The following is a 15,827-nucleotide window of genomic DNA, read 5'->3' on the forward strand; positions in this document are numbered from 1 at the left end:
AGTATCATCATCACTGTCGCCGCTGTTCCGAGTACCATCATCGTCGTCATCGGAAGAGGAGCTTGGAAATCGACCAACATTGCGTAGTTTGGGGGCACCTTGGCTTTGGCGGTCCAGTCGCTGTCCGTCCGGTTCGTCTTCTTCGTCTTCGTCCTCGTCGTTCTCGTCGTCCTCTTCGTCTGGGTTTAGTTTCGGTTTAACGTCGTCGTAATCGTCGTCGTCCTCGTCTTCGTCCTCTTCTGGTTTGATGATTCTAGGAAGGAATGAATAGAAAAATAACATTAGAATTCGGGAATAGCAGTGTATGTTTAATTTGGTATTCTGGATTATTTTAAAATAACGTACAATCTCAGCCAATATTCGTGGAAATGGTTCAAAATTCAGGTAGACTTCAACGCTTCAAGCGAGGGATGTAGAAGCTGATTTATAAATCTACTGGTAGTCCTTCAACCACAGAAATAGAATGATCGTGGTCAAAACCAAAGATAAGAATAAGGTGCCTGAGATATGCGGAGGGATAAATTGTTTCTGCAGCAAAGCGTTTAAGTCCTATGCGAATTGGACACGATTGAGGAACAGTTAATATTGATGGATGAACTACGAGACATCGCCTAGTATTTTCAAATGAAGGAAACTTGAGAACCAAACGGAATTCCAAACGTTCAGTAAAGGCTACGAGCATATGTCTAATTTCCTGAAAAAATCCGGTAGTCGCTTCTAACATCTGTGAAGAAAAGGTGTTTCCGGACGCATGGAAACAGCAAAAACTGATCCTTCTGCCAAAGACGGGGAAGCCACCAGAAGTTAGCTAGATAATGGTTCCGCATCGATTCACTGGCGCTTAGCGCCGTGGTAAAAAAAACCTCCACTGTTGACGATCCGGAGCCAGCGTCTTCACCAGGTCCCAGTCAAGACTCTCGTCGACAGTTCGTATTTCGGCGGCTAGACTTCGCCGTCACGAGCTTCTGGATCTGCCTCTTCTTCGATGTCCAATTCCAATCAAGCGCCTGCAAATCTCGTTCTCATCTCTTAGCAGCGTGTGCCCAATCCATCTCCACTTTTCGAATCTCGATTTCTAGCGCCCTTTGATAACACCAGCGATGTAGTTTCTCATTTGAGATCCAGTTGTCAGGCCACCAAGTGCGGATGATACTCCGCAGGCTGAGGTTTACAAATATTTACAGTTTTCGCGTCGTCACCGCATATGTGCACCAAGTTTCTCACCCGTACAGCAATACGGACTTGACGTTTGAGTTAAAGATTCGAGTTTTCGTTCGTAGAGATACACCGAGGGTGGAGAAGGACTCTCCGACAAACAATTCAGTATCCGGAAAGGTGGATGCGGTTCGCTCTGTCATTGAGACAACCTAGTTGTGAAGAACGCAAACATCAGAGCCAGTTGGACAGTTTTGGTGATGGAAAGCTAGTTCCATAATCGTCGGTGACCAACGATCGAAAAAGGCGATAGTCATTTTTATTCTCCTCTTCCTTCGAAAAGGGTACAGTTACGGGCACCGTAGCAAGTGGTAAGCCTCCCTGAGTGAGTAGTGTAAAATGTAGAGACTGAGCAGTGTGCAGAGACTGTCGAATCTGCGAGTTGCTCTTGAAGGCGTAGTCATCGTGGTAAAAATACACCAGACAGACCTCAAAGGGTGACTTATAGACAACTCAGAGAGAGAAGGGTGAACCTATGTTCTAAAACCGATTGTTTGAAATTGGATGAACAGATATTTAATCACAGATGTTCATAAAGCATCACCTAATCATGGACATATGGCCTCCCCACTCTGTCCAACTGCGGAAACATGAAGGAAAAATCTGAACACCGAGTAGGGCAGCCTATATAGGGTCCGGAAAATGAAGTGCTGCATTGGAACTAACAAATAATTAGATCAAAACAGATCTAAATCTCTTAAATAAGCTTTGATTCAAAACCAATAATATTTTCAAAATCCATTAGTATGATTCTTAATCACTTGATGCAGAAGCTCAAAGCGCATATTCTTAAAAGCCCGAAGGTGATTTTTGTGGTATTTTATCCCATGATTCAGCTAGATGGCGCTTCAGTACCTTCAAACCGTCATGTTTTGTAAAGCAGACTTCGAGCTTCAATATACCTTAGACAGCCAAGTAGATAGGATTCAGGTAAGGCGAACTCACCGGCCATTCTGAGCTCGAAATTGACTCTCAAAAAATTTTTCACACAAAAATAGGGGTTTCTTCCCTTCGAAAAGGGTTTTATTCCCAATACGATGTCCTGCTGAAAAACCAATAGTTAAAACCAAAATGGGCCACAGTTCGAAGACATGCCGTAGAACTATTCCTGTTACGTAAATTTATTGTTCTTTGTCAGGGAAGTACGGTTAATTCCGACCTTTCCGATCTTTCTGGCAACGAAAACCTGTAGTTCTGTTTTTTATGAACCGCCTTAGCTCTATTTAACCGTTCTTGCTTCTGTTCTACCGGAAGCTCTTGAAACCTTAGAATCTTGTAAGGTTAAGTCTAAAGATCATTTTTCAAGATCCAACGGCGATTTTGATCCGGAATCTTAAAATCGATCGCCATTTTAGTGATACTACGTCGAGGAATTCTCTCAGGGCGCATCCTGATGATCTTCGCCGTGGTAGGTGTCGCCACCTTAACTTGACGAACCCCACCATATCGTTTTTGGTACTTCTGAACTCCAAGTATCTTCCAAGTGCATGGCATAAAATACATACACGTATATTGGACCGCTCACGAAATGTCTTTCTTCTGTTCAAGCCAGGAACTAGGCAATCAAAGCACTACGTTAAGTTTCGAGGCCAATTTTTACCAAAAACACTTGATAACAAAATTACAAAAATACCTCTGACAGCTTAGACATGATGTTAACAAAGTGACAAGGTGGCATCTTATTCTACCAACATATTTACCTGTTGCAGAAACACACGATTCAAAAAATGTGTGCAGTGGATGAGCCAGGACAACAACAATTGGTATGTGCTCAGCAAAGGAATCACCCAGATTGTGATTGCGTTGCGAAGGATTAGTAAAATGCAGTAGGTCGAAGCATCGAAGCATCAACCGCGTAGCAGGAAATATCTGAATAGTGTCGTTTCTCGCGCTGGAAGCTGTGAAAATAAGCCTATACATTTTCCACAGTGAACATCTCAGGACGTTTGAGTAGTAGCGAAGGCTCTTCGATATTAAGACCTTTAGCTGTTAAAAGAAGATATGTTATACATAAGTCTATCTCCACGTGTTTGCAAATCTATTAGGTGTTCGTCCAAGGGAGCTAAATTCACTTTGCCACCTATCTTTAAGAGCGCACTCACTTCATCTATCCAGCTCTTGGTATATATTTCACGAAGTCTTAAAAATTTCTACCTTAGAATTCATCTCGGCGCAATGTCGTTTAAATATTATAATACATTATTTTCACAATAGGCAAAAAACGGGTTAAAAATTCTGCCGATTGCACGATTTCGATTGCATTTGAACTGGCTGGTCTCCAGATCATCCGCTTTATTTGCTGTCTGCTGAGGCTTCTGAAGTGAAACTCACTCTAGTCCGGCGATTTTGACAATCACGATCGACAACACCGTACCAACTTACTTCCATCTCTCGCTTGTTGTTGTTTCTTTGGTCATCAGCTATTAGTCCTTATTCTGCGCCGCGCGTGACGTGACGATTGTCTAGTCACCCCACCGTCACTCGACTCTTGTCACCTTCAGTTGGTGTAAGTGAGGTGACAGCAAGGTGAGAGCAAGTGACAGTTGTTCATACCCAGTTGAGTGACTGGATGAACCCCAAACTGTCAAACTTATGTTTTTGTTTTTTTTTTCTTGGAAAATTTCCCAGTTTTCGCGAGGATAAGGCCCAACAGCTCCGGAAATTTTTCAAAAAGCGTAGGGCGGAAATCAGTGAGGACAAAAATCGACGCGGTCCTGAATTCGGTGGTATCGATTATCGTTTCCATTCCGCTGGAAAAGGGCGAAAATCTTGTTTTGGCTTTCTGCGAGAAAATGATCAAGACCCAGGAACCGACACTTTCTCGTTTTTGGCGTCTGTTCAGCAATCTGGAACTGACTTTCCCGCTGATTCAGGTGACCGAGCAGTGCGATCAGATAAAGGAAGTCTTCTCCGGAGTCGATCAGCGAAAGCTGTACCCCGACTGTTACACGATGTCCTCAAGGATTTAAATAGTGAGCTGGCCTCGAAGGTCATGATCGCGCTGCTCGGAACGCAGGCCGAAAATGCCAGCTACGCCCGGGAGGATGCCGTTCATTATCGAGGTGCTGAAATCTAAGCTGGGGCGGTCCCGGATGGACCAGAAAACTCGCATCGTGCACATCTCCAGCACCATGCATCGGACGTTCGGACAGCTTCAGTGGCAACAGTTAGATTGCATGATGCCAGGGAAAACTACAAGTGTGAATAATGCTTCCGAGGGTTAAGGACCACAAATTTAATCAATAGAATGGAACCTTAAACAACTTAATAAACAGTTTGAAATTCCATTCAGCCAGAGACGTGTTGTAGTCTCGCATGGGAGGAGGAGGCGTTGACTAAAGAAGTGAAATGTCGAAAATTTTCTTCCCAAGTGAAAATTTCCAAAATTTTACCGTAAAACTCTAATAAAAAAATTTCTTCGTTAAAATTCAGTGACTTTTGATGTGTTAACCTCAAGTGAAGTGATGTTAAGTTAAAATTTACGAACGGATAAGTTTTAACCAAAAAGTTTTTCAAGAGATGGGACTGGGCTGGACCCTCGGACCAGTTTTGGGCGATTCATCATCGAGACAGGTGTTGACTTCGGGAAGGATCCGGATCCATTTAAAGCTAAGTGTTTTTCTTTATTTCTTCGACTTAGTTGCTTAGTTGTCAATTAAACAAGTATTATTGCTACTTTGAAATTTTTGACGGTAAATTTCTCAGCAAACTTGAAAGCCGTCTCAGCTAAATTCACCAATAGTTTCTTTAAAATGTTATGCAAAACTTATTTTAAAATAGCATTTATTCAGGAGCTTTTGCAGAAAATGCATAAACAGTTGCAAATATACTTTTTGATAAGCATCGACATTTTATTTTCTTTCGTTAGAATAGTTCAATAACGGTTATTGTGAACATAAAATTCAAACCTTTGGTAAATATTTTTATTATTAATTTGAATTAAAACGATTTTCTTGCGTTTGTAGATTTCGGTTACATTAACAGTTGCTGTTGATATGCTGTGGGATATTTGAGAATCTTTTGATATAATAACATATAGTGTAAAGAACCCTTCCGGTTAGACCGCGGATGATGCAGCTTTTCCAGGGAAACCTCTCAATAACTTAAACTACATCTGGAAAAAATTGTGAACTCTTGGTTTTTTTTTGTAATTTTTATTGAAGCTGCTAATACCTGAGGTTTTAAGGAGTCAAACTCGTTGTGTATGTTTACAATTGTGTGCTTAGGTCGAGATCGTCACTTTTTGGAGAGAACAGGAAATTGATAAGGATATTCCCACCTAACCTTCACAACCCTGTTTTATGTAGGACTATTTTGTTTAAATTAAAAATATTTGAAATTCGATGTACTAAAAATTGAATAGAAAAATTAGATTTAAAAATGTGTCATCTAATTAAATTCAGAGCTATAATTTTACGATGTGCATTTTGAATTGATGAACTTTTTTTAAGGGATGGTTTTGTTGATATCATTTTTTTAAGTAAATCGCGTTAAACGGTTTTTTTTTTAAATTTATTATTCACTCATTCATCACCGCTAAACTTGTTGCAATTCAGGATAGATTTTTTACATATAGATATAAACAAATTAAAAAGAAGGTAAATCTTCGAATTGATATTTCACTGGATATTACGGTTATACTATAGGCTTATTTTTTTACAAATTTATGTTGGAGAAAGATAGTAGGAATGTTCATGAAAATTAGGCACTTAGTGATAGTAGTTATTTTTTGTCATCATTACACTAAACAACCTCCTGCCCTCGTATTAACTGAAAGCGTCGAATAGGAGCTAATAGGAGTAAGGAAAATAATTTTTATGGTTCACCGTAACACTTGTCAAAAGTGTCTCCCAATTAATTCCTTTTACCCAGTCCCAACTAAAATTAATTTGCTAGGATGCAGAGGTAACCTCGGTCCTAATGCACAAAATAAATCTTTCATCCCTTTCTTTTTTTTCCAATCTATCCATTGACTACTAGGACGTGGCCGGCGCCGTTATTGACGTTCAAAGAGAGAGCATTAGTTTTGTGCAGTGTGAATGAGTTGCTAATCCCAAGCACCATTCATTTGACCTCTGAACAAAATTGATGGCCTCGGTCAATCACGGAGTAGCAACCATTGGCGATGTGGAACTTGTTCTACTGAGCCACACCAGCGATCGTGGAACTCGAACTGATTGTAATCATAATTTGATTTTGAAGGAAGTAATCCATTTTCTATAACTATGCATTTCGGGTTTAACGGTTTAAGGTGGATGTGAGTAGTTAATCAAGCTAAGCTAAGCTAAGCTAAGTTTGAAATTCCATTCAGCCATTTTTTTGCTGTGTGGTGGCGGCTTATAGAATACTACCACTGGGATACTGGTCCACGTCGTAAAAGGCGACTTATCCAGTACTTCCCATATGCGTTAGTCATTCTCAAATGCGACTATCACATTGGGAGGGGGGAAAACTTGGCTTGGGATTTTGAAGTTCTAAGCCAAGTTTTCTTCAGGGAGGATTCACCAATTGTGCTTATTGCTATTAATGCGCATGCACGAGTTGAATTCTCCTAAATTTTGTAAACACCCGCTTCAGGGTGGTTCTGTGCCTGTGGGCCCCAAAGTGGGGGTAGGAGGGTGTATAATAATCCTACCTTAAGCAGAACGTTGTTAAGGTCTGCACTATAGCCAGGCACTGGTGCAAAGGGCCGTATTTTTCCTGGCAACTCGTGGGATTCAGATTATACACACGATTTTTAAATTTTCATCCTGTATGGGATACCCCGCTTCATGCGTCGATATGAAGGTGCTGAGGTTCTTGTGTGTGATGGAAATATGTGTGGAATTCTTTGATAGAAATGCTTTCTATTAAGGTTGCACAGATAAATCTGCAGCACAAAAGAACCGCTACACTTAACTTATGTCGTTTAATCCTTAATGGAACTGCATCAATCGCCTTGGTGCAAGAACCCTATTTCCGAAATGGAACTTTTTACTTAGGGAATTTGCTCAAACCAAACTTTACTGTGTTCAGTGTAATTGGAATGACTAATGCCCGAATAATGCCTCGTGCATGTATATTGATAAACAATTCTTTAAATGCAACACTTATACCCAATCTAACAACAAGAGATATTTGCGTCGTTCAGGTTTCGCTGCCTGATAGAAAATACGTCTACTGTTCAGCATACTTACCATATGAACAATCATCCCCTACGGATGATTTAAAAAATGTCATTTCATTCTGTGAATCACAAAATACACCTCTTGTAATAGGCTGTGATGCCAATGCTCATCATTTTGTATGGGGTAGCTCAGATATCAATCTGAGAGGCTCAAATTTAATGGAATATTTAAGCAGCACTGATTTAGAAATTCTAAATGTAGGAAATAAACCAACTTTTCTTAGGTGTGACAGAGAAGAGGTGATTGACATCACACTTTGTTCTAGAACAATTTCTCAGGAAATTTCAAATTGGCATGTGCCTAACGAAGAATCGATTTCTGACCACAGGTTTATCTATTTTGAACACTCAGGTGAGTTTTTAGAAACAATTACATTCAGAAATCCAAGAACAACTAATTGGGACCTTTATTTGGAGCATATTGCTATTAAATTTCATGGATATACACCTGAAATTACTACTCCTTCTGAGTTGGATGAAGTGGTTGCAAAAACCACCGAAATTATTTTAAATTCTTATGAAGAAGCGTGTCCCGTACGAACGTTGAAATTCAACAAAAACAGTACACCATGGTGGAACTCAAATCTCAGTAAATTACGAAAAAACTGCAGACGCTCTTGGAACCGAAGGCGCACGGAAGGTTTTGATGCCTTCAAGTTGGCTCGCAGAGCTTACCGGAAAGCAACAAGAGCTGCCGAACGCTCAAGTTGGCAGAGCTACTGCACAAACATTTCAAGCTTGCACGAAGCAAGTAGGTTAAATAAAGTCTTAGCCAAATCAAAAGATTATCAGGTTTCATACCTTAAAACCCCTAGTGGTGATTATACATCAAACGACGAAGATACATTAAGTTGTCTATTCAATACTCACTTTCCAGGATGCGTTGATCAAGATTCATCGATAGAGCCTGAGTTCTTTTCTGGCAGTCTAGATTCCTTGCATTTTGCTCGGAAAATAGTTACTACAGAATCGATCAAATGGGCAATCGATGGTTTTGCTCAATACAAATCTCCTGGAAGTGACGGTTTATTTCCAGTTTTGCTTCAAAAAGGTTTCGATCATTTCAAACACATATTAAGAAAAATAATGATAAGCAGTTTTGCTCATGGATATATTCCTAAACTTTGGCGGCAGATAGCCGTGAAATTCATCCCTAAAGGGGGACGATCATCATACGACGAAGCCAAAAGCTTTCGTCCTATTAGTCTAAGTTCATTTCTATTAAAAGCACTTGAACGTTTAATTGATCATCATATCAGGCAAGAATGCCTTGTCCAACATCCGCTTAATGCGACACAACATGCATACCAAACAGGAAAATCAACATTAACTCTTCTGCACAACGTAGTACATAATATTGAAAATAGTTTTTCACAGAAAGAATCATGTCTAGGAGCATTTCTAGACATAGAAGGAGCATTTGATAATGTCTCGTTTACATCAATAATGGATGCGGCACTACTTCATGGAGTGCCTAGTGTTATAACTAACTGGATTAGCGCAATGCTAAGTAACAGGAATCTTCATTCGTCTTTAAGACAGGCTTCAATAACAAAAGTTAGCACACGTGGTTGCCCACAGGGAGGTGTACTATCACCTCTTTTGTGGAACCTAGTTGCAGACGGTTTGTTGAGAAAACTCAATGACCGTGGAATACCAACCTATGGATTCGCAGATGATTATCTTCTGCTGGTAAGAGGTTTGTGCATAAGCACATTATTTGATATAATGCAACAAGCTCTGCGCTCTGTTGAACGATGGTGTTCTCATGTAGAACTTTCAGTTAATCCTCTAAAAACTAACATTGTTTTATTTACTAAAAAACGTATCACCCGCGGGGTGCGCCCTCTGCTGTTTTATGGTTCCGAAATCACCGTGTCTAATCAAGTTAAATATTTGGGTGTCATTCTTGACTCCAAATTAAACTGGTCTGATCACATCGAATTCAGAATCAAAAAAGCATGCATGGCCTTCGGACAATGCCGACGTGCAATCGGAAAAAACTGGGGACTCAAACCTAAACATATTCACTGGATTTATTCCACAATAGTAAGACCAATTCTGGCCTATGGGTGTCTAGTGTGGTGGCAGAAAGGAGAAGTTGCAACAGTTCGGACTAAACTAAATCACCTTCAAAGAATGTGTCTTTTGGGGATGTCCGGATCGTTCACTACAACTCCTACTGCAGCACTAGAGGCTCTGTTTTCTATCAAACCTCTACACTTGTTCCTAAAACAGGAAGCCTTCTCATGTGCTTTTCGTCTACAGGCAGTTGGTCTCTGGCTGTCAGGAAATATCGAAAGATCATCGAGTCATACAAATGTGTGGCCTGAATTAGTTAGATTAAACAAGTTTAATCTAGCGCCAAACGATTTAACACTCTCGAGTAGTTTTCCCTACATGGGGTTTAAAGTCAAATTTCCTTCTCCTCAAGAATGGTTATCAGGTTTCGTAGAGGACCAAATGTCCTCTCATATTGTATTCTATACTGACGGTTCATTATCAAACGGCCGTGCAGGTGCAGGAATTTACTGTCACGAGTTGAACATAGAATATGCTCAACCTCTAGGAAAATATTGTACAGTCTTTCAGGCTGAGCTATATGCTATTATGTATGGAGTGCAAATTGCACTTCAAAAGAAGATTATGTTCAGAACAATTTATTTCTGTTCAGATAGCCAAGCAGCTATCAAATCACTCAGTGCTTCCAGTTCTAGATCAAAACTGGTAATCGCATGCCGGAAAGCAATCGAAGAACTTGCTGAAGGCAATGGATTAAACCTTCTATGGGTACCCGGACATAAGGGAATTTTTGGAAACGAATGCGCCGACGAACTCGCTAGAGCTGGGTCGGAAAAGGAATTTTACGGACCAGAGCCGGCTGTCCCAATATCACCATGTTGGTTCAGAAACCAAATTCAAACTTGGTCCTCTAACCAGCATGAACGATACTGGGAAGAGTTGGACACTTGTCGTCAAACTAAATTATTTTTAGAAAAACCATCTCCAATCATATCGAGTTACTTATTAACTTTAAATAAATTTCATTGCAGCATCTTGATCAGAGCACTCTCCGGTCATTGTAAACTCAACTATCACATGCACAACATTCAGCGTGCTGAATCTCCAGTATGTGGTAGTTGTGAATCAGATGTGGAAGATCCCTTCCATCTTATATGTAACTGTCCCTCATTTGCCAGACTACGTTTTCGTACTCTGGGATCTTACGCTTTAAGCGAATCTGAGTTTAAGAAATTAAACTTAAAAAACATTCTATCATTCCTTACCGAATGTAGAAAAGAGCTTTAATGCTAATAATCCCTAGTGGAAAGGCTTTATGCCATCTTAAATAGATTGAATTTATTTCTTCCTTTTATAGGTTTTTCAGGTTTCTCAGGTAAATGATGAAATCTTGGATAAAAAAAGGCTAGGCACAATTTTCCCGTATGTTTGGATAACGTGCCGCTATTAAGCCTACCCCTATTCTGATACCTGATACCTGATGCATTTCGGGTTTAACGGTTTAAGGTGGATGTGAGTAGTTAATCAAGCTAAGCTAAGCTAAGCTAAGTTTGAAATTCCATTCAGCCAGATTTAGCAGCAGAAATCCCTTAAATAATACCAGCCCCTAAAACTCCAACCCGTTTGTTAAAAGAAATTGATGTTTACAAATTTATTGACGATTTTAATCATTAAAACATGCTGGGTAAAATGTTTTGACTGAATTTCAACAACTAACAAAGTAACAACACTGCTTTACAGTAATTTTCGTCATTTTTCATTCCATTCATATCTCGTCATCACCTGAAAAGGTACCGACAATTGTCACCTTAAATCGTAACCCGAATGCGACGATTCTCACCTACAGTGACTGCGAGAATAGGGTTAGAACTCACAAAGTCTTCGAAGTATCCGAAGTGACGTTCTTCATCTAAACCGACTATTGGAATAGAGTGACTTGGGTGACTCAACTATCGGCACATCATGCGCGGCGCGGAACTAGGGCCATTGTTTTCTGCTAGACAACACAAAGGGTGATTGGTTCTCGTCTACCGTTTCCGGTAAAAACTTAGCGAACCTTTTGGAGAAGCGGTGGAGATACGGCTGACTGAAGCTGGTTTGGTTCTGACCCTGGGCTTCGAGAAGATCTATATTAACTTATCAACCCTTTGCCACGTCGCTGAAGAAATAGCCTGGCGCCATCAAAGGCAACTGCATCCTTGCGTTGGGACCCATATAGCATAGACAAGACACAACTAGAACTATGAACCTAAAACTACAATGTTGGAGTGATCCAGTACGCTAGCAGAACATTTTGCCACTCTTTTCGTCGAAATAATACAACTTCTTCAATACATTACTATTTTCTCCCACGGTAGATTTTCTTGACCCCAAAGTAACTTTCTCTTGTCTCGTTAGGATCTTTCGAAGTGTATATTTTTCGTGCGTGTACATTCGAAAACCATATTGCCCATTCTACTTTATCCAGCTATTTATGAAAATCCGGTGAAATGTGGTTTTCACAGTAATTAATCTTATTTAAAAGCGGTTTAATTCATTCGATTTCGAGCATTTTTTACATAAGAAATGATGGTCTACAAGAATTGATCACCCGCGGGATGCTTGAAAACGAAATTGGTACCTTTTATGATCGAAAATCCCCAGTGTCCATTGAAGGAAGATTTATGGAACAAAGAACAGTTTTACTTAGTCAAAAATTAGTGTCCCTGAAGGTTAAATTCCGTTATGGAATAACGCAAAAAGATGGATGTCAAATAGCTTCCAACACTTTTAAATTTTCCGGTGTCGACAGGCGTAACGAGTGTAGACTGTGTAGTACGTTTGATAACGTATATGGGTGGGTACAACTGGTCGACTCTAGATACTATGCACCCCTGCTCCATAAAGTTCATCTGGAGCCTCTGGCCATAATTCCCATCCGGAACTGCATCGAAGGCTGAACCCGTGATGGGAGATCAAGTCCGCGCTTCAGCGCTCATCGGCTTACTTGGTTTAGAGTAAAACCTCCAACATACCTTGTCTCTTGTTACCATTCGAGACTAATGACCTCTCCTCTGACGACTTGAGGTCCGGCCCAAGGTTTTAAGAAACACAAGGTTCTCCGACTCTCTCAGTTAGTAGGCGAGGAGTTAGCGGGGCGCTCAATGAGTTTGTTTACAAACATGAAATTATTTGCACAACTTTTCTGTGGTTTGATGGTAAACAAACTCCATGAGTTCCGCAGTTGCAAAGCCAAAATGACCAGAATGTTTGAATCGGGAAATACGGTAACACCTCCTATATATACACACTTCGGGTCGGCCTTTACTCGTAGAACTGTGTTATTCCTCTCTAATTTTTTGTCGGACGTTTCATGGAATGGCTTTAGAACGTGAATATTTTAACTGATCGAAGACTTATAATGTTTTTACTTCAACTCATATCATAACAAACCAAAACGTAGCACTCTCAGGGCTTGTGATATAGCTCAGTTGGCAAGTCTGTTGTCTCCTGAGCCGATGTCTGCGAGTTCGAGCCCAAGAGTAAACATCGAACACAGTTGTACCGGATAAGTTTTTCAATAACGATCAGCCAACTGCAACGTTGATAAAGTCGCGAATGCCATAAAGATGGTAAAACGACTATAATCTAAACAAAAAAAAAGTAGCACTCTCTCAGTCACATTATTCTTCAATATATGTGTGTAGCATAATTTAAAAAAAGTCATCGTTGATTTTTTAAGACTAAAAATGATCGTTCTTTAACATTTTTTTTCTAAATAAAACTTAAAAAAAACTCACCGAAACTGTCTCCCCTTGGTGCGGTTGTCGTCCTCCTCCTCCTCCTCGTCGCCCTCGGCACTGAAATCCGACTCAAGCGGATCCGTCGACTCGCCGGAACCGGTGCTAGCCGACGAGTTGGTATCGTTGAGGCTGAGCTTCTTGAAGGAACTGCCACTGGTCTGGATCGTGGCCGAAGCCGTCACCGGACTCGTATCGCTACGTATGCGCAAAGTGTAACTGGTCAACAGGGGCGATGATGACATTTTCCAACGCTGCTCAGCCAGCTCTTGGCCGCTGCTTGTTCCCGTTTTATTTTATTCGGTGGTCCACCTGCCACTCAAACGACGACCAGACGCGTCAGAATCGATTCAATTTCCCGGCTCTCGGATCGCCAATCGAACTACCCCTAAAACACTGTGTGCACTTTCCTGTCGATGGATGTTTGCTTTACTTTCACGATTTTTGAATTGCTCTTTTTTCTTAAATTTTCCCCCAAAAACTCGTGCACTACATGCACCAGAACCGATTTTCACATTCGATCTCAGAAAATTGGTCCAATTTTCCGGCGTGGATAATTATTTATCATTCCCTGTCGTTTCACACTCAATCAGAATAAACTTTTTTTTTCTTTAAATCCTACAACTGAGACGATGGAGAGCGGCGGAATATCAAACCGACCAATGAAGGAGCGGGTGTCGTGGCGGAATATCTTTTTTTAACACTTGGTGGCAAATTTTTACTCGTCAAATCGCGATTTTGGCACATCAACAACAACTCAACGACGCCACGCCACAGCTTCAGGCCTCAGCCCGCCAATGCAAAAGTGTGTAGTTGATATGATCACCACCCCCTCTCTCTCTGTCTGAAACAACAACAAAAACAAACCGTCGTCGTCGTCTTGTCGTCCTCCAATCGAAATCGCGAAACACTGCGATCAAATGATTGCTGCCGGTTTGGATATGGTGGATGGCAGATGATATGTCTCGGGGGTGCTCGCTCACTACCTACTGTTTTGCTGCCGCCGCCGTATCTTAAACGAATTGATGCGAATCAAACCTTCACCAAATTGGCGTAATGCGACCGTAGCACTGCGAAAATAGACGGAAAAATAAATACCATTAGTGATTTGGTAGTTGGTAATTTTGGTATACTAGAACAGAGATTAATGTTTTTAAATATACATATGTATGCAGTAGGAACGTTATAGATAACTAGCTAACAAACTTAAGGGTGATTTTTTGGTCTTCTTTAGGTTCCGCTTGACAATTGCCCAGTATTTCTCAATTGGGCGGAGCTCTGGCGTGGTTCTTGTCCTTGAGAATCACCTGCACGTTGTTGGCGGCGTATCACTCCATGGCCTTTTTACCGTAATGGCAAGATGCCAAATCCGGCCAAAACAGTACGGAACAACCGTCTTTCTTCAGGAAAGGCAGCAGACGTTTATTCAAACACTTTTTCACGTAAATTTCTTGGTTGACAGTCCCGGAAGCTATGAAAATGCTGTTTTTCAAGCCACAGGTACAGATGACTTGCCAAACCAGATATTTCTTCGCGAGCTTTGACAGTTTCATGTGCTTGAAAATATCTGCTACCTTTCCCCTTCCTTTTCCGTATAAAACTCCTGTCCCGGAAGCTGCTTGTAGTCGGCTTTGACGTAGGTTTCGTCGTCCATTACCACGCAGTCAAACTTCATCAGCATCGTCGTGTACAGCCTCCGGGATTGCGCTTTGGCCGTCGTATTTTGTTTATCATCGCGATTTGGAGTCACTACCTTCTTGTAAGTCGATAGTCCGGCTCGTTTCTTGGCTCGATGCACGGTTGTAGACGATACACCCAGCTTATTTGCGGCATCTCGGAGAGAGAGGTTAGAGTTTCGCTTGAAACTACCGGCAACTCTCTTTGTCGTCTCAGCGGCTTCCGGTTTTCGATTTCCCCCCGATCCAGACTTTCTGGCTGTCGACAAACGATCCCCAAACACTTTAATTACATTTGTAACCGTTGATTTGGCAACTTTTAGCGATTTTGCCAGCTTTGCGTGCGAGTAACTCGGATTTTCGCGATGCGCGAGCAAAATTTTGATACGCTGCTCTTCTTCCTTGGACGGCATTTTGACAGCTGAAGAGTGAAATCCAAAATCAAAATAGGAGCAACATTCTACACAAACACACCTTCAAAAATGAGGGGTGTTCAGGTTTTTCAAATGCAAAATTGAAAGATATGCGCCAAGTTGATATTGACCAAATTTTGAACGTATCACCCTTTAGTTTTTCAGGAACAAAAGATATCGAATACTGGAGTTAGATCTTATCACTTTATCCCGAATATACGTGGTATTCTACAGATTTCTGTTGTATAGTCGGTAAGGCGTTGAGCGGGTCAAAAACCCAGAGGTTAGGAGCTCAAATTCCACATAATGCAGTCGAACATTTTCTCGACACATAAACTTAACCACCAAAAATAGCGCTGATACACTTTGGCTGACGGAAGATCCGAATTCAGAGCGCCAAATTCTTGAAAAACCATTTTAACAACCAAGAGCACCAAAAGTGCTGTTTTTTCTCTAATTTTATTGCTACAGAACAGATTGAAGATTGTTCCAATCGATTCAGCTGAAGCGGCACGTATTGATGCCAATAGCAAGTGGCATCGCTGCAATAAAGATA

At 40.9% G+C, this 15,827-nt stretch overlaps 1 protein-coding gene across 2 annotated transcripts in view; it reads right to left on the reverse strand.

The window, feature by feature from the left end:
* The window catches only part of LOC129749916 (cAMP-dependent protein kinase catalytic subunit PRKX), a 293,573-nt gene that overhangs the window by 258,015 nt on the left and 19,731 nt on the right, over nucleotides 1-15,827 (reverse strand). For both annotated transcript variants that reach the window (XM_055745041.1, XM_055745042.1), the window contains exons 2-3: nucleotides 13,183-14,252; nucleotides 1-253 (exon numbers count right to left, since the gene is read on the reverse strand). The exon at nucleotides 1-253 is cut by the window's left edge and continues 97 nt beyond it. In XM_055745041.1, the coding sequence (XP_055601016.1) occupies nucleotides 1-253; nucleotides 13,183-13,427 (498 nt within the window). In that variant the 5' untranslated portion in view covers nucleotides 13,428-14,252. The remainder of the gene's footprint in view (nucleotides 254-13,182; nucleotides 14,253-15,827) is intronic.

This window comes from Uranotaenia lowii, chromosome 2 (genome assembly GCF_029784155.1).
Source record: "Uranotaenia lowii strain MFRU-FL chromosome 2, ASM2978415v1, whole genome shotgun sequence".
In the NCBI taxonomy this organism is placed as follows: domain Eukaryota; kingdom Metazoa; phylum Arthropoda; class Insecta; order Diptera; family Culicidae; genus Uranotaenia; species Uranotaenia lowii.